Genomic DNA, 25,558 nt, shown 5'->3' with positions numbered 1-25,558 from the left:
CAAAAGGCCCTTAAGTGATAGCATTTGGGAGCTAGGATTCTATAATATAGATTTGGATTTCAAAATAATATAAATTGAGCATCAAATTATTTAGAAATTTAACATTTATGATAAATTTTTAATAAATTTATTAGATGTCTATTTTTGTAATGAATATAAAATTCTCTACTAATTTGCTCATAATATATGTACCTTATTTTTACCATTTACCATTTACATAATAAATGGAATCCAAATTCAATTTTGAAAACCACAAAAAGAATTCGAAAAATCTAAAATATTAAAAAAGGTGATAAAATCAACAATGTTAGTATCATTAAAAATTATTTACCTTCTAATAAATATATCCACTAATCTAAAAATTACCAAAATTATAAGTAGAAGTATGACACAAATTACAAATAATACATATGTGATTAATTAAAATTAAAATCAAAATCAAAATCAATTTAATACAAAACACAGCAGATCGAAAATCAGGACATATTCGAATCTAGACTAGAATAAATTTGGATAAGACTCACATATAATGAAACTTAAGCCGAGAACAATCCAAAAAAGAAACCACACATAGTGTGACTCAAAACTCAACACATCAAAGCCCCAACAGCTCAACCTTTCTGAACGAAGCCACCAATAACATGCCTATGCACATATACATAATAGAGTTTAACAAAGTTACGTGTGATCAGCATAAGAAGTTAGAAACTAAAATTATTTGCCATCTATTTATTCTTACCTGCTCTTATGGGGGATAGAATGGGTCTTCGAATTTAATGCAATGTTGTCTTTTTTCTTCAAATTGCAAAATAGATCCTCGAATTTAACAGAAGTCGTCACTCACCAAACCTGAAAGTGTATTTAGACAATCATATCATAAATTCATCAAATGAAAACTATTAATAATAGATATGAATGAAATGATTCTGCAGATGTAGACATCCTTATTCACAAAAATGTAATGCTCAAATCCTTTTTACATAATTCTTGAATATGATTAAAATTAAGAATATTCTTATTTAAAATTAAAATTCAAAAGTAGAGAATCACCTGCTTATCGATTTGAATGAACGGAATGTGGGCTATATTGGGCCAATCCTCTCCACTCACTCTCTTACACCGTCTTTTCAGGTGGGGGCATTCTTTGATGCTTAGTGTTTCCAGAGCATTGAGGTTACGTACCCCTTGGGGCAATGACTTCAAATTAGAGCAATGCTTTATCTCCAGTTTTGAAAGCAAGGTGAGGTGTTGTATCTCATCTGGGAGAGAAATTAAACCCCTACAATCCCAAATCATCAAATTTCGAAGAGAAGAGAGGTGTTGGATACTCCTTGGCAATGATGTTAACTCTGGACATCCATTAATAAGTAAGTCTTCGAGTGAAGTCAGATATCGCACCCCCTCAGATAAAGAGGCTAATGTCTCGCAATGTTGGATATACAGTGAAGACAAGGAAGATAAGCCCTGCAATCCATTTACCGGAAGGGATACAAGGCTGCTACAACCAGATAAACGCAAAGCTCGCAAAGAGCTGAGGTTTTGTAGTCCTGCAGGCAAGGTTTCAATTGAGGGAACTTGAATATGCAAGTATTTAAGGGAGGATAGATTATCCAGCAGATCGGATGAAGACTTTAGACTACAAGACTGAACAAACAACCAATCAAGTTGCTTTTGATTTTGCAGTAGTCCACCCGGTAACTCATTGAAGTCACGAATCCAAAGAGAGGTAAGAACAGTGGCATTCATAATCAAAGCTGTGAGAAAATTAACATTAGTTCCTCCAATATCTAGCTTTTTTAGAGATTGAATCATTGGCATTTTAACCAACTTAGGACAATCATTGATAGTTAATGAACTCAGGACAGGAAAATGTTCTGTGCCATTCACTGTTGTCCATTCCTCCAAACATGGCGCCTCACGTATTTTGAGAACCTCGAGTGATGGAAAAGAACTTTCCATATCACCATAGAAGTTCTTGTCAATATACTTCAGAGCACCCATTCCACTAATATAAAGGAACTTAAGGAAGCGCAATTTCCCTAGAGGTGGTAGTTGATGGTATCTTTGACAGTTTTCTAATGAGATTTCAACAAGGTTTGGTAGAAGCAGATCCATCATCCAATATGGAAACATCAAACCTTGGTAACCAACAATGTGTAACGTCTTCAAGTTTAAATGAGGTTGGAGAGCACTAAGAATCTCTTCATCATTTTGATGATGACAGTTCTCTGTGCTGCGTAAACGCGAACATAAGTTGCTGCTTACTGGCCAAGATAAGCTAAGTGCTTTTAAATTGTGCTTCTTTATCAAATTTGCATTTTTAGCTTCCATCGAACTCTTCACGTTGTGAAGTCCTTTGATGCTTAATTCCCCCTCTAGGGCCAACTCTTTCAACTCATCAATGCCGCAACCATCTTCCTTTCCCACAATGAACATGCTAAGCTTGCGTAAAAAAGACAATTGTCCCAATGCAACAGGCGTGGAAGTTAGTGCATAGCAACGTCTGATGTCGAAGTACCTAAGATTTTTCAAGTTCTTCGTACCTTCGGGTAACTTTTTAAGACGCCAACAATTTATGAGGCTTAGTGTCTGCAAGTTATGAAGAGAGCCTGTTGATTCAGGTAAAGTTTTCAAAGGAGAATGGTGAAGGCGAAGATACCTCAAGTGTTTCGAAATTTTAAATGAAATATTGCCAAAATTATAACCCAAATCCAACACCTTGAGATACTTTTGTTTGCTGAAGAAACGGGAACGATTAGAGAGGTTACTGCAATCATTGCCCATGATCAAAGATTGCAGCGGTTGCAATGTGGTTAAGTCCACAACGCTTGTCGATAGACTGGTATTATTAACAAACAAGTGACGAGCAGTTTTTGGAATTTGTGACCCCTCATTTGGCTCAATCACACAGCACTCTTGTCCCATAATCAATGTTGCAAGATCATGGATGAGATCATGCATTTTACATGTAACAGTTCCATCGATATCCTCATCGATTTCTTGAAAAAAGGACCTCCAAGTTAATTCAGAGAATATTTCACAACCCATATCATGCAAATCCAATGCTCCTCGAGAAGGAATAAATCCATTTGCCATCCATAGTCCTATAAGCTCGTCCTTTGTCATGACAAAATCTTTGGGAAATATCGAGCAAAATGAAAAACATTGTCTCATATACGGTGGAAGATGTTCATAACTTAGCCTCAACGCAGCTAAGATTCTACTTCTCTCATCTTCCAAATCCCATATCTCACTATCTTTGACACGTAACCATTCACTTTCTTGACTTCTAAAACGCAATCTGCTTCCTATGGCCTTAATTGCCAATGGTACCCCTCCACATCTCTGCACTATTTGCCTCCCAATGGTTTCCAGGTTGGCGTTGCTTCCGTTCTTTTCCATCCCAAAGGCTCTTTGCTTGAACAAAGACCAAGACTCATGATCCGACAAACAACCCAGGCGACAGAAAGGAGTTGTAGCCATCATGACAGCAATGTCCTCGTCTCGAGTAGTGACAATCACTGTACTTCCTTTCAGTCCACACTGTAGAGCTTGTTTCAATCTATCCCACTTTTCATGGTTCTTATTCCACACATCATCTAGTACGAGCAAAAACCGTTTCCCAACAAGCTTCTCTGCTAAACACCGCTGCAGGGAATCTAGCTCTTGGATACCACACGAGTTCCCTCCAAAGGATTCCACAATCGCTTTAGTCAAACTTTTTATATCAAAATCATCTGATACACACACCCAACCTCTCAAATCGAAGACTTTGGCCACATTTTCGTCGTTGTAAACCAATTGAGCAATTGTTGTCTTACCAAGACCCCCCATTCCGCATATTGCATAAACAGAGAGGTCATCATGGTGACTCACATTACCAAGTAACAAACTAACTATCTTTTTCTTCTCATCAGCTCTGCCAACTACTTCCGATTCTTTCACAAGGGAGCTGGTTTGCCTATCCTCATTCCGCTCAATTTCAGCTTCTCCCACACCCTCTCTCAAGTGGAACTTACTTTTCTCCCCAGCAATGGCATCTAATTTCACCCTTACATTCTTAAACTTACGTGCCATATCTAAGCGAAACAAGAGCGGATTCCGCAAAGAAAAGAAGGTGGTTACCTGGCTTCTTGCATCCGCATGCAGGCTACGCCTTAGAGCTTCGGTGTTGAAATCATCAAGCACAACTTCTAAATCGTAAGCTGCTTGTTTGAGCTTCCCAAGCCAGTTCTTGATAGCTTCACTCTTCCATTGTTTCTCCTCTGCATCTTGGAGCACAGCTTGGATTGTAGTAAGAGTACTTTCAAGACTCTCAACTTCTGTTTTGGGGCTCCCAGCAAGTTCCAGCCCTTTCAAGGACCACGAATTCAGGCTGTCCAACATGGTACCGACAATGGGTGAAAGAAAAACCTCTGCCATGTCCAATCTCTCTTAAAATTTCACAGCCAGCAAAGTAGCAATTGGTAACTAAGGAACCAACTATGGGTATATTCAAAGACAAAGAAAGAAACAATTTCACATAAATTTGGATCAGCCTGAATGAGTAAACAAAGAAAAGCTACTGTTTCCAGTTAGGGTTAACAATGGATTGGACTGACTTGACCTTGTATGCATATGAACCAAACTTTTTATTATGGCAATAAATTATGTGGAAAAAGGGAAAGAAAGTAGAAAGCATTGAAAATAATGCAGATGTGTGCAGGAGTGTAGGACCAAGTGTCAAGAATTACATTGCACTTTCCTTGCAATTCCAAGGAAAGAAATAATGTACACTTAATCATACCAAATGCATATGCGTATGCATTGAAAATAATACACATGCGTGTAGGACCAGCCGCGAAGACAATAGAAAGAAATGCTAAAGAATATTATTCAATTATTTAAAAGTTTTTTATTTTAATTATTAGGTTATTAAAGTTGTTATCATATCATCTTTTTTTGTTAGTACAGTCTACACTAATTGAAAGTTCTTATTCTCTTTAAAAATTTAAAGATTTACGAATCAAAATTCATTCAACTTTATTTTTTAATTTTTAACACTGATCGTTAGATCGACATAAATTTAAGGTGTATTTCTTTACTCATTGATGTGTACTAATTTATCATATTGGTTGTTCAATCAATGCTTGAAGCTCACTAACTAGATTTTCTAAAAAAATTTAACTTAATGAATTAAATAAAAACTTTCAAAAATTCTGTAATAATTGTTTTCACATTTTTAAATAGTGATAAAAAATTAAATTTGCTAATAGTTTAATGATCTTGGTGTGATTTAACCTAATTTAATTTAAAAATCCAATAATAAAAAATATTAAGGTACAAAACAAGTTATAAATAATACATATCCTTATCTATTATAATTAAAATCAAGGATTATAAAATCATATCAAATTAATATTTGAAAAATATAAGGTAAACTAAAATTATTTGACACAAAATTTTAAATCAATTTAAAAACAACTTGCACTTGATTTCCTGTACCCTCATTTCTTCTCATTAGAGGCAAAATTAGGGGGTTGACAAGGGCTGGTTTCCTTCAAATGAAAATTTTTTATTTACGTGCTTTAAAGTTTTTAAAATTTTAAATTAATAAAAGTAAAATTACACTTTAGCCTCATATAACATAAAATTTTAATTTAATTCTTTAAAATTATAAATAATACATATCCGTATCTATTATAATTAAAATAAAGAATTATAAAACAAAATCAAATTAATATTTGAAAAATATCCAAAATCAAACTAAAATAATTGGACCGAAAATTTTCAACAAAATTAAATCTAAAAACAACTTGCACTTGATTTTCAAGGTACGGGTGAGCAAAATCCAATTCTATTAAAATAACTCGATAAATTTTTCAAATTTTGAATTAAATAGTTCGAGTTATTTGAGTTAGTCACGTTATTTGAATCAACTCGAATAAAAAAATTAAATTTTTCGGTTTAACTCGAATATAAATTACACAATTTGAATTATCCGAAAATCCAAATAAGAAAAAGTAAAACTACGCCGTTTTGATAAATGTTTACCTTTTATAAAGTTAAAAGTCAAAACTATTGAGTTAAAAGACAAAACTACGTTGTTTTGATAAATGTTTACTCATTAATTTAAAAGGTAAAACCATTATATTGTTTATGTAGTTAAATAATTTTGTACTTCGTTTACTAGTTAAATAATCGGTTCATGTAAATGCAACATTGAGTATAAATAATAAGATTCGTTAACTTGACTCGAAATTATTTAACTCGATTTGATCCGATTAAAAAAATTCATATTGAGTTCGGTTGTTAAAATATGATTCGTCAACTCGACTAAGTCATAATTTTTTGACTCGATTCGACTCGACTTAATCAAATACTCACCCCTATTTCAAGGCCCTCATTTTTGCAACTAGTATCAAAGTCTTATCAATGTATATAAATATAAATTTAATTTATATAATTCATGAAAGATTCTCCATATATATATATATATATATGATTTATAAATTAAAAAAAAATAATGGGATGAGAAAATAACGGACAGAAATTTAACAATTATTTCTGAAAAAAAAATCCCATAATTTAAAGCTTGTTTTCTAGTAAGAAAACGAAGAAAAAAAAAAACCGATAAGCACTGACATTTTTGGGACCACAATACAACCAAATTGGTCATAGAAAAAGACCGGCCACCGGCCATCACCTTTTCTCACCATATCTTTTTCTTAGATGTAATTTTTTGGTTACCAAACTTCGTAATTAGATTCGATTTAGTATTTGAATTTTCTTTTTAGTCTATACTAGTTTTGGAATTGAACATTTTTTTTTTTAATTTTGCCCTTAAATTTATATTTTGTTAAAGCGTGGTGATTATTTTGAAAAATTTTTAAGTTATTATATCTCTCAATAAAGTAGTTGATAAATTTGAATCTAAGATATGTTTTTCTACTCGTCGATGTGTATTAATTCACTATATGATCGTTGAATCGATGCTTGAAGCTCACTAACCGGACTTCTTAAAAAAACTTCACAGCTCAGTAACTTAAATAAGATGTTTCGAATTAAAATTTTCGAATAATTCAGTGATGATTTTATAACTTTTTAAAATAGTGACTGAAACGTAAATCTGCTAATAATTTAGTTGTCTTTTGGATGTTTGATAATATATTTGTGCGGATAAAGTGAAGTTTGGTCTAATATGTAATTCAATACATGAATTTTAATTTGGTGTAATTATACATATGAAATTTGAATTTGAATTTGATTTTATTGTTTACATTTAAAGAAATAAATACATATATTTATTTTCGTATTGGATTAATATAATTGTTTGCATGCAATATAACTTAAAATGATGTTAATGTTGTTAATGATTTGTAAAATTGAATCATTAAATTTTCATTGTAACAGCCTAATTTTTAGTGGTATCGGGAATAGAGATTTGAGATCACTAAATCTGACGGGTGAGTTGAAAATTTAATAAATTAATACCTATGAGTCAAATGTGAATATAAAAACATTTTTGAATTAGTGAATTTGGTGATTTAAAAGAATTAATTAGGTAAATTAGGTCGAGAATGAGGTATCGAGACCTCGACTTCATAAATCGAGTCATAAATATTTTTAGAAATATTTATGGAGTGTTGGTGAGGTAGTAATAAAATTTAATCAGAAAATTTTGACGTTTGGGTGGTTAATTAAATAGAAAGGACTAAATTGAAAAGGGTGTAAAAGTTGCTAAAAGGATTAAATAGCTCAATTGTCAAATGAGGAAGGACCTAAAGTGAAAATAAGCCCAAATGAGATATTTTGGGCGGCAATAGCTGAGAAAAATCAGGAAATGGGTGAAGTAAGGGCAAAATTGGAAAATTAACAAAATTGGCTAAACAAAAATGGGACTAAATTGGAATATCTAGAATTCTCTTCATTTCTCTTCATATTCATCAGCTGAAAAACAGCCATGGAGGAGGGTTCAAGCTGTTTTTCATAATCTAGCTTCATGTAAGTTTAATTCTTACTTTATCCTTGAAATTTTTATGTTTTTGGGCTTTTACAATTGGGTCCAACTTACTATTTCATTAGCTTTTGATTTCATGTCTAATTTTTGAAGTTGTTATGGATGAGTACTGGAAGTATATGATTATTTGGCATGGAATTAGAGCTTTAAATTGTTTATATTCTGATTTTATTGAAAGAATTGAATAGAAAGTGAATGTTTGGGACCTAATTGTAAAAGAGTTTGAAGTTAGAGTTTTATGTGGAAATTATGAATTTCAATAGTTATGAAATAACTTATAATGTCTAGAAAAAAGTATTAATTGAGAAAATTATCTTAATTAAGGAGTTAATTGAGTAAGGACTGAATTGTATGAATTGTGAAATTTGGGGTAAAATGGAAATCAACATTTTGCACTAAAACTGTTTTGGGCAGTAGCAGTAGTTTAACTTTGAAAAATCACAAAAAATTGTAGAAATTGAATTAGAGGATGAATAAAATATGAAATTAAAGCTTATTAAGTCTAGTTTCTTATAAAAGAAATTATGTAAGCAATGGAATTGTAAATCATGAGATACAATAACTTTTGTGAGACAAGGTCAGAATGATTTCGGGTTCCCCTGTTCTGAATTTGGAAAATCATAAAAAATTGGATAAAGATAATTAGAGGCTTAAATTTATATGTTTAGAATCCTGAATGAGTCTATTTTTAAGAGAAACAAACTAGGACATCATTCGAATCTTGTACGAGAAGATAATTAATTTTTAGTGAAGAAAGGTCGGAACTGTCAGACAGCAGAACAGGGGAGACTTCAATGAATAAACTGTATTAATTGGCCCAACCAAAAATTATGAAATTTTTATGGTAAGAAGATATGTGAATCTAGTTTTAGGTAAAATTAGTGGATCTAAATTTTGAGTTCCGTAGCTCTAGATATAAATAATTTAGTGACTACGACACGGGTGGATAGTCTGAATATTCACATAAGTAATTAGTGAAAATTATGGATAAGGTTACTTACAAGTGTGTTATTTATACCAGGGATGTGGATGGAGAGGAGGAGGAGTAAAAATATATGAATGACTCGTGTATAAATTGATCACATGCCCGATTATAATCGGTAAGTGTTGGATTAGAAATGATATAATGTTTTATTTGGTATATTTATTATGAAATTATGATTATCGTTATAATACAAAAATTGAACTTGTGAGTTTATATGGCTAAATTTTAGTGATTATTTGTTAATTTTATGAATTTCATGATGTGTTATTTCATATGTATTGATGATAAAATCGTGAATAATGTAAAAGCATGAAAATTGAATAAATGATCAAATTGAGCATTTCAGTTCAGTGACAAGATGAATTGAAGGAAAAGACCATGGTTGGACCATGGCAACAAGTGATAAGTGAGAGTTTCGGCTACACTTATCTGATCAATGACAAATGACAAGTGAAAAGTGGAAGCTTCAGCTACCTGATCAGTGAAAAGTGGTAGCTTCGGCTACCTGATCAGTGAAAAATGGTAGCTCCGGCTACCTGATCAGTGAATAGTGGTAGCTTCGGCTACAAGTGACAAGTGACAAGTGATTTCCGTATAAGACCATATCTGGGATATGGCATCGGTGTGATATATGCTACTATATAAGACCATATCTGGGATATGGCATCAGTGAGATATGTGATTCGTATAAGACCATAGCTGGGCTATGGCATCGATATATGAATATGTGTAAGACCATAGCCGGGCTATGGTATCATTATGTGAAGATGTGTAAGACCATAGTTGAACTATGGGATCGAGAAAACGAAATACTTAATTCCGTAAGGCGTTCACTAATTTGACAAAGTTTGGCAAGTGTTACATGGAATTATGTGATACAATGAAGTACGAGTTGATAAGATACGAGTATAGAACTTGGTTGATAAATGAATTCATTTGTGATTATATAATTGTTCATCTTGAATGTACTGTCCATATGTATTGATAATTCAAATATTTTAATGAATAAAATTTTGATATGGAATAAATTGAACACGAGACAAATAATTATGAAATTGAACTCGGAATTCATGAAAATGACTGTTATTGATATATGGAGACATGAGACATTGATATATGAATATGGAAAATGTTTGATAAATGTGTTTATTCATAATTATAGAATTATATACCTCATATGTACTATTTGCATAAAGATGATATTTTAAATACTTTGGTTATTTAAGCTTAAATATGAAATAGTTTGAAATCAAGATAAGTTGTTATGAAAATATATTTAGATTACAGAGATATGGCTGATATATGTTGTATGATTACATAACGTGAAATTGTGTATATATATGAGAAATTGAATGAGAATTAAGCCCATACACATTTCTTGTTATTTATATGAAGTGTACGACTGACAAGGGTGATGAAGTTATAAACAGAGAGTTACACGGGTTGAAAACACGAGCGTGTGACTCTCTAAAGTGTGAAAATTTTCTAAGTGTTGCAAAAGTTTCATATGTTTACTGTTTGGTCCCGAACCACCCTGAATGTATGTTTTGGGCCCCGTAGGCCCATATAAGGGACGTTAAACATATGTATGAAAGTTTTTAATTTAGAAAAAAATTTTATGACTGATTTTTTTACATGATTGATCATATTAAATTTGGTAATGCCTCGTACCCTATTCTAGGCTCGGAATACGGGTAAGGGGTGTTACATTCATGTACGACATTACAAATCATATCAAAGTTCATATATAAATTTGATATTTACGCATATGTTTGTTTAGGCTAATATGCCAATTTAAGTTTTGGGAAGAAAGATAGTTGCCTTTCAGCTGTTTGATAATATGTTTGTTAGGCTAATTCAAGTTTTAGAAGAAAAAATGTAAGACCCAAAGACAAGCTAAGAAGTATGATTAGCAATTTCCATATAATGCTTTGAAATTTTTGGTTGAGGAGTATCTTCAAGGGAACCCATTATGGTTGCAGTACATGAAAGTTTCATTGGTGACATTGGGGTATGAAAAGAGTTATGATGTATTCGTGAAAGCTCACGGAGGTGGGCTTTCGGGACAGGCACAGGCAATCTCACTCGGCATTGCTCGTGCATTGCTGATCATAGGAGTCCGTTGAAGAAAGAAGGACTTTTGACCAGAGATTCAAGGGTGGTGGAGAGGAAGAAAGTTGGTCTCAAGAATGCTCGTAAAGCTCCACAATTTTCCAAACGTTAAGTGGATGGGATGGAAAAGTGGGGAGATATATACATTGCTTTTATGGTTGGTTTTGTGGAAAATCTTTTCTTCTCAGTAACATTTGCTGATGATTTTTTTTTACAAAATTCTAAATTGAAGAAGAACCCTTTTTGATAATGTAGATCGTGTTCTTGATTGGTTGTGAATATGAATATTTCTCTTGCATTTCATGTGAGGAATGTTGATCCTTATTCTATTGTTACTTAAGGGTGAATGTACCATTGAGGTATCTATACTATGAGGTCAAATTGTATTTCGTTCTTTTTACTACATTAGATCAAAGGGGAAATTGGTTTTTTTTTGTTAAAATTTTGTTCATTTCAATTGTTAAAATCTATAAGCTCGAGTCAAATTTTCATCATTAAGTGCATTTATAGCTTTCACTGCATGGACTTTGTGTAATGCAATTGACAAAAGAATACCATTCAAAGGGTACTAGATGTGAATTTTAGAAATAGTTATGTGAATTATTTTTCTGAAAAAATTATTAGTTTTTGGTATTTAGATGAACTTAAGTAAAATATTTTTTGTTGTTTGATAAATTTTTAAAAATATTTCATAAAATTGTTTTCAATGAAAAACATGCATTTGAGAATTATGAAAAGTAGTGAAGTGATATTAAGATGAAATTATAAATTATAAACTGTGAAATTTATAATTGAAATAAGAAAAGAGATATGTCTGAAATTTTTATATGAAATAAAATATTATGATGAATTGTTTTATTAAAGTGCTTATATGGTGAAAAATAAATTATATAGCAATAGGGACTAATTTGAAAAACATACAAAAGTTTAAGTATGAAATAATTTAATATGTGAATAAGGAAATTATGATAAAAATTTAACCAATATGTTACGAGATAATGAAATATGCATAAAGTATTATAAAAGTGAAATTATGAAAAATATGAAATTTTTATCATGATAATGACTAAATTATTAAACTTGAGAAAATATATGGATTAAATAATAAAATGAAATACATAAAACTATAATACAAATTACAAATAATACATACCCGACCAACTAAAATTAATATTCAATTCAATACAAAACCATGCATAAACTTGGCACATCAAAATCCCACTACCAACGAAGCCACCAACAACGTTCCTAAGCATTGTAGTCTTTTTTCTTCAAATTGCAAAATAGGTCCTCGAATTTAACAAAAGTCGTCACTCATTCATCAAATGAGAACTATTAATAACAGATATGAATTAGAATAGACGGAATGTGGGCTATGTTGGGCCAATTCTCTCCTCTCAGTTTCTTACACCGTCTTTGCAGACGGGCATACACTAATCCTTACCGTTTGCAGCGCAGTGAGGTTACGTACCCCTAGGGGCAATGTCATCAAATTAGAGTACTATGATATGCGTGTAGGACCAAAATTAAAATCAATTCAATATAAAACATAACGGATCAAAAACTGAACATATTCAAATCTAGACTAGAATAAATCTAGATAAGACTCACATATAATGAAACTTAAGATTGACACAATTTAAAAAAGAAACCACGTATGATGCGACTCAAACTTGGCACATCAGACTCTCAGCACATCAACCTTTACCAACGAAGCCACCAATAACATCCCTGTACATAGATACATAATAGAGTTTAAGAAAGTTACGTGTGATGAGCATAAGAAGTTAGAAGCTAAAATTATTTGCCATCTATTTATTCTTACTCACTCTTGTGGGGGATAGAATTGGTTTGTTAACTTAATGCAATGTTCTATTTTTTCTTCAAATTGCAGAATAGATCCTCGAGTTTAACAAAATCCATCACTCACCAATGTTTCTTTGCCTGAAAATGTATTTAGACAATCATATTATAAATTCATCAAATGAAAACTAATAATAACAGATATGAATAAAACTGCAGATGTACAGATCCTTACTCACAAAATTGTAATGGTCAAATCCTTTTTACATAATTCTTGAATGTGACTAGAATTAAGAATATTCTTATTTAAAATTAAAATTCAAAAGTAGTGAATCACCTATTTGAATGGACGGAATGTGGGCTATGTTGGGCCAATCATCTCCACTCCCTTTTTCACACCGTCTTTGCAGATGGGGACATCCGCTGATCGATAGCGTTTGCAGTGCAGTGAGGTTACGTATCCCCTGGGGCAACGACTTCAAATTAGAGCATCTCTTTATATGCAATTGTGAAAGCAAGGTGAGGTGTTGTATCTCATCTGGGAGAGAAATTAAACCACTACAATTATAAATCCTCAGATATCGAAGAGAAGATAGGTGTTGAATACTCCTTGGCAATGAGGTTAACTTTGGACATCCATTAATAAATAAGTCTTGGAGTGAAGTCAGATATTGCAGCCCCTCAGATAAAGAGGCTAATGATTTACCACTTATAATATACAGTGAAGACAAGGAAGATAAGCCTTGCAATCCATTTACCGGAAGGGATACAAGGCTGTCACAATCTAAATCTAAAGTTTCTAAAGAGCTGAGGTTTTGTAGTCCTGCAGGCAAGCTTTCAATTGAGCGACAACAAATAGCCAAGTATTTAAGGGAGGATAGATTATCCAGCAGATCGGATGAAGGCTTTAGAGATTGAACAGTGGCATTCATAATCAAAGCTGCGAGTAAAGTAACATTAATTCCTCCAATATGTAGCTCTTTTAGAGATTGAATCATTGGCAGTTTAACCAACTTAGGACAATCATTGATAGTTAATGAACTCAGGAGAGGAAAATGTTCTCTACCATTCACTGTTGTCCATTCCTCCAAACATAGCGCCTTACGTATGCTGAGAACCTCGAGTGATGGAAAAGAACTTTCCATGTCACCATAGAAGGTGTCGTCAATATACTTCAGAGCAGTAATTCTACAAATATTAAGGACCTTAAGGAAGCGCAATTTCCCTAGAGCTGGTAGCTGATGGCATCTGTCACAGTTTTCTAGTGAGATTTCAACAAGGTTTGGTAGAAGCAGATCCATCATCCAATACGGAAACATCAAACCTTGGTAATCATTTATGCATAACTTCTTCAAGTTTGAATGAGGTTGGAGAGCACTAAGAATCTCTTCATCATTTTGATGATGAGAGTTCTCGTTGCGGTTTATTCGCCAAGATAAGCTAAGAGATCTTAAATTGTGCTTCTTTATCAAATTTGCCTTTTTAGCTTCCATCGAACTCTTCACGTTGTGAAGTCCTTTGATGCTTAATTCCCCCTCTAGGGCCAACTCTTCCAACTCATCAATGCCGCAACCTTCTTCCTTTCCCACAATGAACATGCTAAGCTTGCGCAAAAAAGACAATTGTCCCAATGCAACAGGCATGGAAGTTAGTGCATGGCAACCTCCGATGTCCAAGTACCTAAGATTTTTCAAGTGCTTCGTACCTTTGGGTAACATTTTAAGATCATGACAAGCTTTGAGATTTAGTGTCTGCAAGTTATGAAGAGAGCTTGTTGATTCAGGTAAAGTTTTCACATGAGCACCGCGAAGGCATAGATACCTCAAGTGTTTCGAACTTTTAAATGCAATATTGCTAAATTTAAAACCAAAATCCAACACCTTGAGATACTTTTGTTTACTGATGTAACGGAAAAGATTAGAGACGTTAATGTCATAGCCATGTAGGATCAAAGATTGCAGCGGTTGCAATGTGTTGAAGTCCATAACGTTTGTCGATGGACTGCTATTATAAACAAACAAGTGACGAGCAGTTTTTGGAATTTGTGACCCCTCATTTCCCTCAATCACACAGCACTCTTGTCTCATAACCGATGTTGCAAGATCATGGATGAGATCATGCATTTTACATGTAACAGTTCCATCGATATTCTCTTTGATTTCTTGAAAAAAGGACCTCCGAGTTAATTCAGAGAATATTTCACAACCCGTATCATGCAAATCCAATGCTCCTCGAGAAGGAATAAATCCATTTGCCATCCATAGTCCTATAAGCTCGTCCTTTATCATGAGAAAATCTTTGGGAAATATCGAGCAAAATGAAAAACATTGTCTCATATACGGTGGAAGATGTTCATAACTTAGCCTCAACGCAGCTAAGATTCTGCTTCCCTCATCTTCCAAATCCCATATCTCACTATCTTTGACACGTAACCATTCACTTTCTTGACTTCTAAAACGCAAGATGCTTCCTATGGCCTTAATTGCCAATGGTACCCCTCCACATCTCTGCACTATTCGCCTGCCAATGGTTTCCAGGTTCGCGTTGCTTCCATTCATTCCTATCCCAAAGGCTCTTTGCTTGAACAAAGACCAAGAATCATCATCCGACAAACATCCCAAGCGATAGAAAGGAGTTGTAGCCATCATAAGAGCAACTTTCTCGAGTCGAGTAGTGACAATCACTGTACTTCCTTTCTGTCCACACTGTAGAGCTTGTTTCAATCTATCCCACTTGTCATGGTACTCATTCCACACATCATCTAGTACGAGCAAAAACCGTTTCCCAACAAGCTTCTCTACTAAACACCGCTGCAGGGGATCTAGCTCTTGGACATCACCCGACTTCCCTCCAAAGGATTCCACAATCGCTTTAGTCAACCTTTTTATATCAAAATCATCAGATACACACACCCAACCTCTCAAATCGAAGACTTTGGCCACATTTTCGTCATTGTAAACCAATTGAGCAATTGTTGTCTTACCAAGACCCCCCATTCCGCATATTGCATAAACAGAGAGGTCATCATGGTGACTCACATTACTAAGTATCATACTAACTATCCTTTCCTTCTCATCAGCTCTACCAAGTACTTCCGATTCTTTCACAAGGGAGCTGGTTTGCCTATCCTCATTCCGTTCAATTTCAGCTTCTCCCACATCCTCTCTCAAGTGGAACTTACTTTTCTCCCCAGCAATGGCATCTAATTTCTCCCTTACATTCTTAAACTTACGTGCCATATCTAAGCGAAACAAGAGCGGGTTCCGCAAAGAAAAGAAGGTGGTTACCTGGCTTCTTGCATCCGTATGCAGGCTACGCCTTAGAGCTTCGGTGTTGAAATCATCAAGCACAACTTCTAGATCGTAAGCTGCTTGTTTGAGCTTCCCAAGCCAGTTCTTGATAGCTTCACTCTTCCATTGCTTCTCCTCTGCATCTTGGAGCACAGCTTGGATTGTAGTAAGCGTACTTTCAAGACTCGCAACTTCTGTTTTGAGGCTTCCAGCAAGTTCCAGCTCTTTCAAGGACCACGACTTCAAGCTGTCCAAGATGGTACCGACAAGGGGTGAAAGAACTACCTCTGCCATGTCCAATCTCTCTTAAAATTTCACAGCCAGCAAAGTAGCAATTGGTAACTAAGGAACCAACTATGGGTATATTCAAAGACAAAGAAAGAAACAATGTCACTTAAATTTGGATCAGCCTGAATGAGTAAACAAAGAAAAACTACTGTTTCCAGTTAGGGCTAACAATGGATTGGATTGACTTGACCTTGTCTGCATATGAACCAAACTTTTTATTATGGCAATAAATTATGTGGAAAAAAAAGGAAAGAAAGTAGAAAGCATTGAAAATAATGCACATGCGTGTAGGACCAAGTGTCAAGAATTACATTGCACTTTCCTTGCAATTCTTGCACTTTTCTTGCAATTCCAAGGAAAGAAAACTCTTACGGCAAATAATGCCCTCAAAAGATTTTTTTTTGATAGTGTTGTGAAAAAGTATTTTTAATAAATATTTTTAAAAGATTTAATTTAAAATTTAAGTGTTTAGTATTATTGTCAAAAATATTTTTAAAAATATAATAGTTATTTTAGATATGTTATTATAAAGTAACAAATATGAATTTAAATAATATTTAAATTAGTTAATATTATTATATTTTAGTAAGAATATAAAAACTTATTATAACTTCTTATTAATATTTTAATATATAAAATATAAATTTTAAATATTTTAAAGCAATAAATATTAATTATTTATAAAATTTAATTAGAATATATAAACTATATTTTAAATATTTAAATATAACTATTAAATATTTGTTATTAGTATTTTAAAAATATTTTTTATTTTTAATTAATGATTTTAATATATTTATAATTAAGTACCAACAAAAAAAAGGGAAAGTACTATGTTATTAGAGGAGTGAAAAAGTAATTAAGCACTAAAAGTGCTTTTGAGAGAGGAAAAGCTAAAAATTTTAGCTTCTCCTTTTCAGAAGTGTTTTTGGAAAGCACTTCTGAAAAGATAAATGTTTCAGCCAAAAACAGCTTGTTCTATACAGCTTTTCTTCCAGAAGTGCTTTTAGAGTCAGAAGTGCTTTTGAAAAGCAATGCAGAACTGACACTTAATCATACCAAATGCATATGCGTATGCATTGAAAATAATGCATATGCGTGTAGGACCAGCTATGAATAAAATAAAAAGAAATGCTAAAGAATATTATTCAATTATTTAAAAGTTTTTATTTAAATTATTAGGTTATTAAAGTTGTTATCGTATCATCTTTTTTGTTAGTACAGTCTACACTAATTGAAAGTTCTCATTCCCTTTAAAACTTCAAAGATTTGCGAATCAAAATTCATGCAGCTTTATTTTCTAATTTTTGACATTGATCGTTAGATCAACATAAATTTAAGGTGTATTTCTTTACTCATTGATGTGTATTAATCCATCATTTTGGTCGTTCAATTAATGTTTGAAGCTTGCTAACCAGACTTCTTAAAAAAACTTAATAACATATTGAATTAAATAAAAACTTTGGAAAAATTCTGTAATGATTTTTCTCACATTTTTTATGTAACACCCCCTACCCCTAAACCGTCGCCGGAACGAGGTTATGAGGCATTACCGGACATATCAGACAACTTACGAATAATTTACAATTAATATAACTTTCATAGTATAATATAATAATTAAGTCCCTATATTGGACTATTGAAGTTTAAACACGTATTAAAAGTAGAACGGGACTTGTTCGAGTATTCCGGAATTTTTTTTTTTATAAAAATTTCGGCAGCATTTCTGCTTATTTTTACCTAAAACCCCCTGCAAATTCAAACCAAAACAACCAACACCAATGTTTCACATTCATATAACTAATATTTATGTCATTAACATAATTTTTAACTTAATAACTATCATAGCATCATTCTAAATTGATTAAAAACTTCATTCATTTAACAACTTAATGTTCATGTATCAAAATATCATATACTTTCCTTACCATTTCATTTAACCATCTAAATCTTATAATTCATCTTTCACTACCCAAAGTAATATACATATTCAAGTGACTAAACAACACCTATGTACATGCCACCTTTACCCAAAAGAAAAATATACATCACCAAATTTGTGTTGGAGTCGGAAATGTTCTGGATGCTGAGCCAAGACAATTGACTTCTACTAATCACAAGACGAAACAACAAATGACGTTGAGTATGGATATACTCAGTGGTATTACCATAATTCAAAATATATCATCAATAATAAAAATATAAATATTAAAATACATAACAATTAATTTCTTAAATACTAATTCATACTTTATTTTTATTTTTATTTTCATCATTTCATAATAACAATTCAATTTAATTATTCGTTAATCAATGTATTTTTCACAAACTTGAATTTAAACCACTTATGAACATTTAGCTCATACTTTTCTCTTTCTATCACAATTCCAATTTCTATTCATAATTCAATTTCTTTTTCTCATTTCAATGCCTTAAATTCACATTTCAATTTTTCACCCTATTAACGTAACTCGGACTTTGGCGGATACACGGATCCAACCAAACATACCAATATGGCACCTAATGCCTCATCGGATAGTTCGAAGTAATAATTGACACCCAGTGTCTCATCAGCCTAGCCGAAGTAAAGTTGGTACCTAGTACCTCATCGAATCTATCCGAAGAAATATAGTGACACCCTGAACACTTCTAATTCTATGGCATGCCAACTATATCCGACTCAGCCTGACTAGTTAGTAGGGTATTCAATTCACTTTCTCAATTCTATATCACTTTCAATTCACAATTCAAATCACCATTCATTTTTCAATCAATACACTTTTCAAATAATCACATATTCCATAATTCACTTATTCTATTCAATTTGATTCAATTTGCATCACTTTCATTTTCACTCAATATTCATATCAATTTCACATACTTACCTCAAGTCTTACTTACCATACATAACAATTAAAAATTCAGCAATCAATAATAATTAAAATTCGAATTATAGTAATACACACCGTTATTCTCCCGTTTTAGTCCTCGATGACTTTCTCCTTTCCTTTCGATGTTGATGCTTCAGGTTCTTTGTTGGCTACGAAAATAATAGTAATTTACACTATTATTTACAGCATTAATTATAATAAATAATTAAATTTCTAAACAATTCCCACCTTATTCCCAATTTAATCCTAACTAAACTTAATTATTTTCTTAATCTAATTCACTCTCTTTTTCTATTCAAATTTTGTCTAAACTTATATTTAACTATAAAATTTCCAGCATATTTCCCTAATTTCGAAATTTCTTCAATTTAGTCCCTACAACATAAAACTTATCGCCTAGTTTACAATTTAATCCCTTAATCAATTCTAACTTAGAATTCATTCAATTAAATCCCTAATTCCATAATTTGTCCAACATGAACCATATTTGGAAACATATGAACTCTTGAACTATCAACTTAATTTCATCAAAATCTTGTTTTAAAGCTTCTAAAACATCAAAATTAACTAAAAAAGACTTAATTGACTTACCAAATTATCTCCAAGCTTCAAAACCCTATTTTCCTTTTTCTTTCTTTTTTCTTTTCTTTCCCTGTTTCGAATGCTCTCTGTAACTTTCTTTCCTTTTTTTTTCTTCTTTTCGTTTCATTTGTTTTATTTCTTTTATGTTATATTTTATATTTAATTAATTTAATAAATATCTATTTTAATAACAAATACTAATATTACAATTGGATACATATTTATTTTTACATTTGTACCAATAATTTTATTACTATTGTCATTATTTAATTTGTTTCTCAAACAAAAATCTCATAATTTTAATAATTTAATTATTTATTTAACAAATATCTTTTTACTTAAATTATAAATAATTAAGTATTTAAATTACAAATGTACCAATGTAATTTTTACACATGTATATTTTATTACCATACAATTATCTACTATTTAATTTATTTAATAATAATGCTAATAATAATAATCTAATATAAAACCATAATATTAATTAATAATTATAATAATTTAATATAAAACCATAATAATAATCATTATAATATATAAAACCTAAAAAATCTTTGATTTTATTTCACCAATATGCCAGCCTCATTTGTAGTCAATGGCTTAATTGCCATTTTAATCCTTTTTATTTTTATTGCTTTATAATTAAACTTTTATCCTTTATTCAATTTAATTCTTTTATTACTTACTCTAAATTAAGCTAAATTCACCTAATAAAATCCTAATTAGACACACCACTAGACTCATAAATATTTTTAATAATTATTTTCTAACTTATTTCACTAAGACGGAGGCCCTATAATTCACTTTTCCGGTGCCCGTGAATTTTGGGTCATTACATTTTAAATAGTGATCAGAACTTAAATATACTAATAGTTTAATGATCTTGGTGTAATTTAACCTAATTTGATTCAACAAAAGTCCAATAATAAAAATATTAAGGTACAAAAACAAGTTATAAATAATACATATCCTTATCTATTATAATTAAAATCAAGGATTATAAAATAAAATAACATTAATATTTGAAAAATATAAGGTAAACTGAAATTATTTGACACAAAATTTTAAATCAAAATAAATTTAAAAACAACTTGCACTTGATTTCCAGTACTCTTATTTCTTCCTGTTAGTGGCAAAATTTAGGGGTTGGCAGGGGCAGCTCTCCTTAAAATAAATTTTTTTATTTAAATCTTTTAAAATTTTTAAAATTTTAAATTAATATAAGTAAAATTATATTTTAAATCCTTATAACATAAAAATTTGATTTGATTCTTTAAAAGTTATAAAGATGTAAGCTATTAAAATGATAGAATTACATTTTTATTATCGTAAAAATTACAATTTAAATTTAATTCCACTTAGAAAAATTTTCTGATTTCGTGGCTGCTGCCTGTAGTATCAAAGTCTCATCAGTTTATATAATATAAATTTAATTTATACAATTCATGAAAGTTCATGGAGGTGGGCTTTCGGGACAGGCACAGGCAATCTCACTCGGCATTGCTCGTGCATTGCTGAAGGTAAGTGCCAATCATAGGAGCTCGTTAAAGAAAAGACTTTTGACTAGAAATTCAAGGGTGGTGGAGAGGAAGAAAGTTGGTCTCAAAAAGGCTCGTAAAGCTCCACAGTTTTCCAAACGTTAAGTGGATGCAAAACTGGGGATATATATACGTTGCTTTCATGGTTGGTTTGTAGAAAATCTTTTCTTCTCTGTAACATTTGCTGATGAATTTTTTTTACAAAATTTCTAAATTGTAGAAGAACCCCTTTTGATAATGCAAATCTTGTTCTTGATTGGTTGTGCTTAACATTTCTCTTGCATTTCATGTGAGGAATGTTGATCCTCAGTCTATTGTTACTTAAAAAGGGTAAAAGTACCATTGAGGCATATGTACTATGAATTAGATTGCATTTTATCCTCTTTATTAGGTTAGATTAATAAGTAAATTTATTTTCTTTTTGTTAAAAATGTATTCATTTCAACTGTCGAGTCAAAATTTCATCATTAAGTGCATTTAAAATAGCTTTCCCTACATGAAATTTGTGTAATGTAATTGAAAAAACAATACCATCCAAAGGGCCATTAATTAATATTCACATATAACGAAACTTGAGCCTAAAACAATCTATAAAGGAAACCACATATAGTGCGACTCAAACTTCGCACACTAAAACCCCAACAGCTCAACTTTTGCCAACAAAGCCACCAACAACATGCCTATGCACAGATACATAATAGAGTTTAACAAAGTTATGTGTGATGACCATAAGAAGTTAGAAGCTAAAATTAATGCAATGTTGTCATTTTTCTTCAAATTGCAAAATAGATCCTCGAATTTAACAAAAGTCGTCGCTCACCAAACCTGAAAATGTATTTAGACAGTCATATCATAAATTCATCAAATGAAAACTATTAATAATAGATATGAATGAAATGATACTGCAGATGTAGAGATCCTTATTCACAAAAATGTAAATGTCAAATCCTTTTTACATAATTCTTGAATATGATTAAAATTAAAATTCAAAAGTAGAGAATCACGTGGTTAAAGATTTCAATGGACGAAATGTGGGCTATGTTGGGTCAATCCTCTCCTCTCACTTTCTTACACCGTCTTTTCAGGTGGGGGCATCCTCTGATTCTTAGTGTTTCCAGAGCATTGAGGTTACGTACCCCTTGGGGCAATGACATCAAATTAGAGCAACTCTTTATGTCCAATAGTGAAAGCAAGGTGAGGTGTTGTATCTCATCTGGGAGAGAAATTAAACCTCCACAAAACCAAATCCGCAGATATTGAAGAGAAGAGAGGTGTTGAATACTCCTTGGCAATGAGGTTAACTCTGGACATCCATTAACAAGTAAGTCTTGGAGTGAAGTCAGATATCCCACACCCTCAGATAAAGAGGCTAATGTCTTGCAATTTTGAATCTGTAGTGAAGATAAGGAAGATAAGGCTTGCAATCCATTTACCGGAAGGGATACAAGGCTGTCACAACAATTTAAATGCAAAGTTTTTAAAGAGCTGAGGTTTTGTAGTCCTGCAGGCAAGCTTTCAATTGAGGGACCTTCAATATCCAAGTATTTGAGGGAGGCTAGATTATCCAGCAGATCGGATGAAGACTTTAGACTACAAGAAAGAACAGACAACCTATCAAGTTGCTTTTGACTTTGCAGTAGTCCACCCGGTAACTCATTGAAGTCACTAATCCGAAGAGAGGTAAGAACAGTGGCATTCATAATCAAAGGTGTGAGTAAATTAACATTAGTTCCTCCAATATGTAGCTCTTTTAGAGATTGAAGCATTGGCAGTTTAACCAACTTAGGACAAGAACCGATAGTTAATGAACTCAGGAGAAAAATGTTCTCTACCATTCACCGTTGTCCATTCCTCCAAACATGGCGCCCCGCATATGCTGAGAACCTCAAGTGATGGAAAAGAACTTTCCATATCACCATAGAAGGCGTCGTCAATATACTTCAGAGCACTAATTCACAGTTTTCTAGTGAGATTTCAACAAGGTTTGGTAGAAGCAGATCCATCATCCAATATGGAAACATCAAACCTTGGTAACCAATTATGCGTAACTTCTTCAAGTTTGAATGCGTAACTTTGGCCACATTTTCGTCATTGTAAACCAATTGAGCAATTGTTGTCTTACCAAGACCCCCCATTCCGCATATTGCATAAATAGAGAGGTCATCATGGTGACTCACATTACTAAGTATCATACTAACTATCCTTTCCTTCTCATCAGCTCTACCAAGTACTTCCGATTCTTTCACAAGGGAGCTGGTTTGCTTATCCTCATTCCGTTTAATTTCAGCTTCTCCCACACCCTCTCTCAAGTGGAACTTACTTTTCTCCCCAGCAATGGCATCTAATTTCACCCTTACATTCTTAAACTTACGTGCCATGTCTAAGCGAAACAAGAGAGGATTCCGCAAAGAAAAGAAGGTGGTCACCTGGCTTCTGGCATCCGTATGCAGGCTACGACTTAGAGCTTCGGTGTTGAAATCATCAAGCACAACTTCTAGAGTTCTTGATAGCTTCACTCTTCCATTGCTTCTCCTCTGCATCTTGGAGCACAGCTTGGATTGTAGTAAGAGTACTTTCAAGACTCTCAACTTCTGTTTTGAGGCTCCCAGCAAGTTCCGGCCCTTTCAAGGACCACGACTTCAAGCTGTCCAACATTGTACCTTCAAGGGGTGAAAGAAATACCTCCGCCATGTCCTCTCTCTCTTAAAATTTCACAACCAGGAAAGTAGCAATTGGTAACTAAGGAACCAACTATGTATATTCAAAGACTGTTAGAATTAAGTGACCCAAATTCTTATTTAAATAAAATACGATGGAAAATAAAATAAAAGTAAAATCCATATAGAACTAGACTTCTTTTATTTTATTTTAGAATAAGGTTTTTAAACCTTATTAAACTCCATCTATTTTATATTGATTAGGATAAGGTGTTTCAATCCTACTAGAATATGGCTTTGCAAGCCTATAAATGACATAGTCTATTCCTCTTGTATTTGAGTAAAAATTTTTGACATAGTGAATTTTCTTCTCCTCTGCCTGTGGTTTTTTCCGAAAGGGTTTCCACGTAAAATTTATGTGTTCTTTATTTTTATTTATTTTATTTTATTTTTTTTCACAAATTGGTATCGAGCTTCCGGGTTATTCATCTCGATCACGGTAATGGCGTCTTTGAAGTATGAAATTCACTGTTGGATCGCAACACCGATTTGCGTTGTGGCAAATTAAGATGCAAGCGCTTCTTGCAGATGGATCTAGAGGATGCCCCGCTAGGGATAGATAAGATGCATTCGACATTAATGATGAAGAGAAGAAGCGTAAGGATCGAAAGGCATTAACACAATTACATCTCGCATTTGTCCAACGAAATTTTGCGGGATGTGATGAAAGAGAAAACCGCCACGCATTATGGAAGAGGCTAGAACAAATATGTATGTCGAAAACTCTAACAAGCAAGTTGCATATGAAGCGGCGTCTTTATGCTCATCGTTTGGAGGAAGGTGCGTCAGTACCGAACACTTAACAAAGTGTTTAAAGAAATTCTCTCAAACTTGGAGGCCATGGAGGTTCAAGATGATAAGGAAGATCTAGGGTTGATTCTACTTTGTTCGTTGCCCTGCCTTATTCAACCTTTAGAGACACGATTTTATATAGCCGCGAGTCTCTCACAGTTGATGAGGTTTATGATTCTTTAACCTCGTATGATAAGATGAAGCATCTTGTGGTTAAACCCAACTCTCAGGGAGAGGGTCTCATTGTTCGTGGGAGACAAGACCGGAATGTTGATGATGATCGTGGTAGAACACAGGAACGGAATCCTCGTGGTAAATCTAAGGGTAGATCGAAATCTTCAAACAGAGGTAAAACTTGCAACTTCTGCAAGAAGAAAGGGCACATTAAATCTGAGTGCTATAAGCTACAAAATAAGATTAAAAGGGAGGTCTGCGAATCAAAAGGAAAAACAAATGAAAAATTCGGTGAAGTGATGTTGTAGAAGACTACAGCGATGGTGAACTTCTAGTTGCTTCATCAATGATTCTAAAGTGGCGAGGAGTGGATACTTGATTCAG

The 25,558-nt window shown here is 32.7% G+C and overlaps 2 protein-coding genes and 1 long non-coding RNA gene across 4 annotated transcripts; 1 reads left to right on the top strand and 2 right to left on the bottom strand.

Moving 5' to 3' along the window:
• Positions 1-313: 313 nt before the first annotated feature.
• On the bottom strand, positions 314-4,783 carry LOC108483070 (putative disease resistance protein RGA3). The gene is made up of 3 exons (XM_053029588.1): positions 1,051-4,783; positions 740-849; positions 314-645 (listed from the first exon to the last, which is right to left on the bottom strand). Exons 1-2 carry the CDS (start codon positions 4,420-4,422, stop codon positions 841-843), a joined length of 3,381 nt encoding a protein of 1,126 aa, XP_052885548.1. The 5' UTR covers positions 4,423-4,783; the 3' UTR covers positions 314-645; positions 740-840.
• A 3,079-nt stretch (positions 4,784-7,862) lies between these two features.
• Positions 7,863-9,227, top strand: LOC128293737 (uncharacterized). The gene is made up of 2 exons (XR_008283920.1): positions 7,863-7,983; positions 9,021-9,227. It is a non-coding gene; the product is annotated as an uncharacterized LOC128293737 (long non-coding RNA).
• Positions 9,228-12,167: 2,940 nt separating this feature from the next.
• On the bottom strand, positions 12,168-16,736 carry LOC108483069 (putative disease resistance protein RGA3). 2 transcript variants are annotated; one of them, XM_017786266.2, is made up of 3 exons: positions 13,237-16,736; positions 12,926-13,040; positions 12,168-12,827 (listed from the first exon to the last, which is right to left on the bottom strand). In XM_017786266.2, exons 1-2 carry the CDS (start codon positions 16,481-16,483, stop codon positions 13,006-13,008), a joined length of 3,282 nt encoding a protein of 1,093 aa, XP_017641755.1. In that variant the 5' UTR covers positions 16,484-16,736; the 3' UTR covers positions 12,168-12,827; positions 12,926-13,005. The 2 variants fall into 2 exon arrangements, with proteins under 2 accessions (XP_017641755.1, XP_052885766.1); XM_053029806.1 differs by lacking the exons at positions 12,168-12,827; positions 12,926-13,040 and having other exon boundaries at positions 13,279-13,363; positions 13,966-16,735.
• Positions 16,737-25,558: the final 8,822 nt, after the last annotated feature.

Source organism: Gossypium arboreum, chromosome 6 (genome assembly GCF_025698485.1).
Source record: "Gossypium arboreum isolate Shixiya-1 chromosome 6, ASM2569848v2, whole genome shotgun sequence".
NCBI lineage: Eukaryota > Viridiplantae > Streptophyta > Magnoliopsida > Malvales > Malvaceae > Gossypium > Gossypium arboreum.
This window is presented reverse-complemented; position numbering and strand designations above follow the sequence as displayed.

Excerpts from the sequence above, each read along its gene's own strand:
- LOC108483070 (XM_053029588.1), bottom strand. The coding sequence starts at position 4,422 with ATGGCAGAGGTTTTTCTTTCACCCATTGTCGGTACCATGTTGGACAGC.
- LOC108483069 (XM_017786266.2), bottom strand. The coding sequence starts at position 16,483 with ATGGCAGAGGTAGTTCTTTCACCCCTTGTCGGTACCATCTTGGACAGC. Across the intron at positions 13,041-13,236 it reads CATTCCGTCCATTCAAATAG|GCAAAGAAACATTGGTGAGT; the intron begins GTGATTCACTAC and ends ATACATTTTCAG.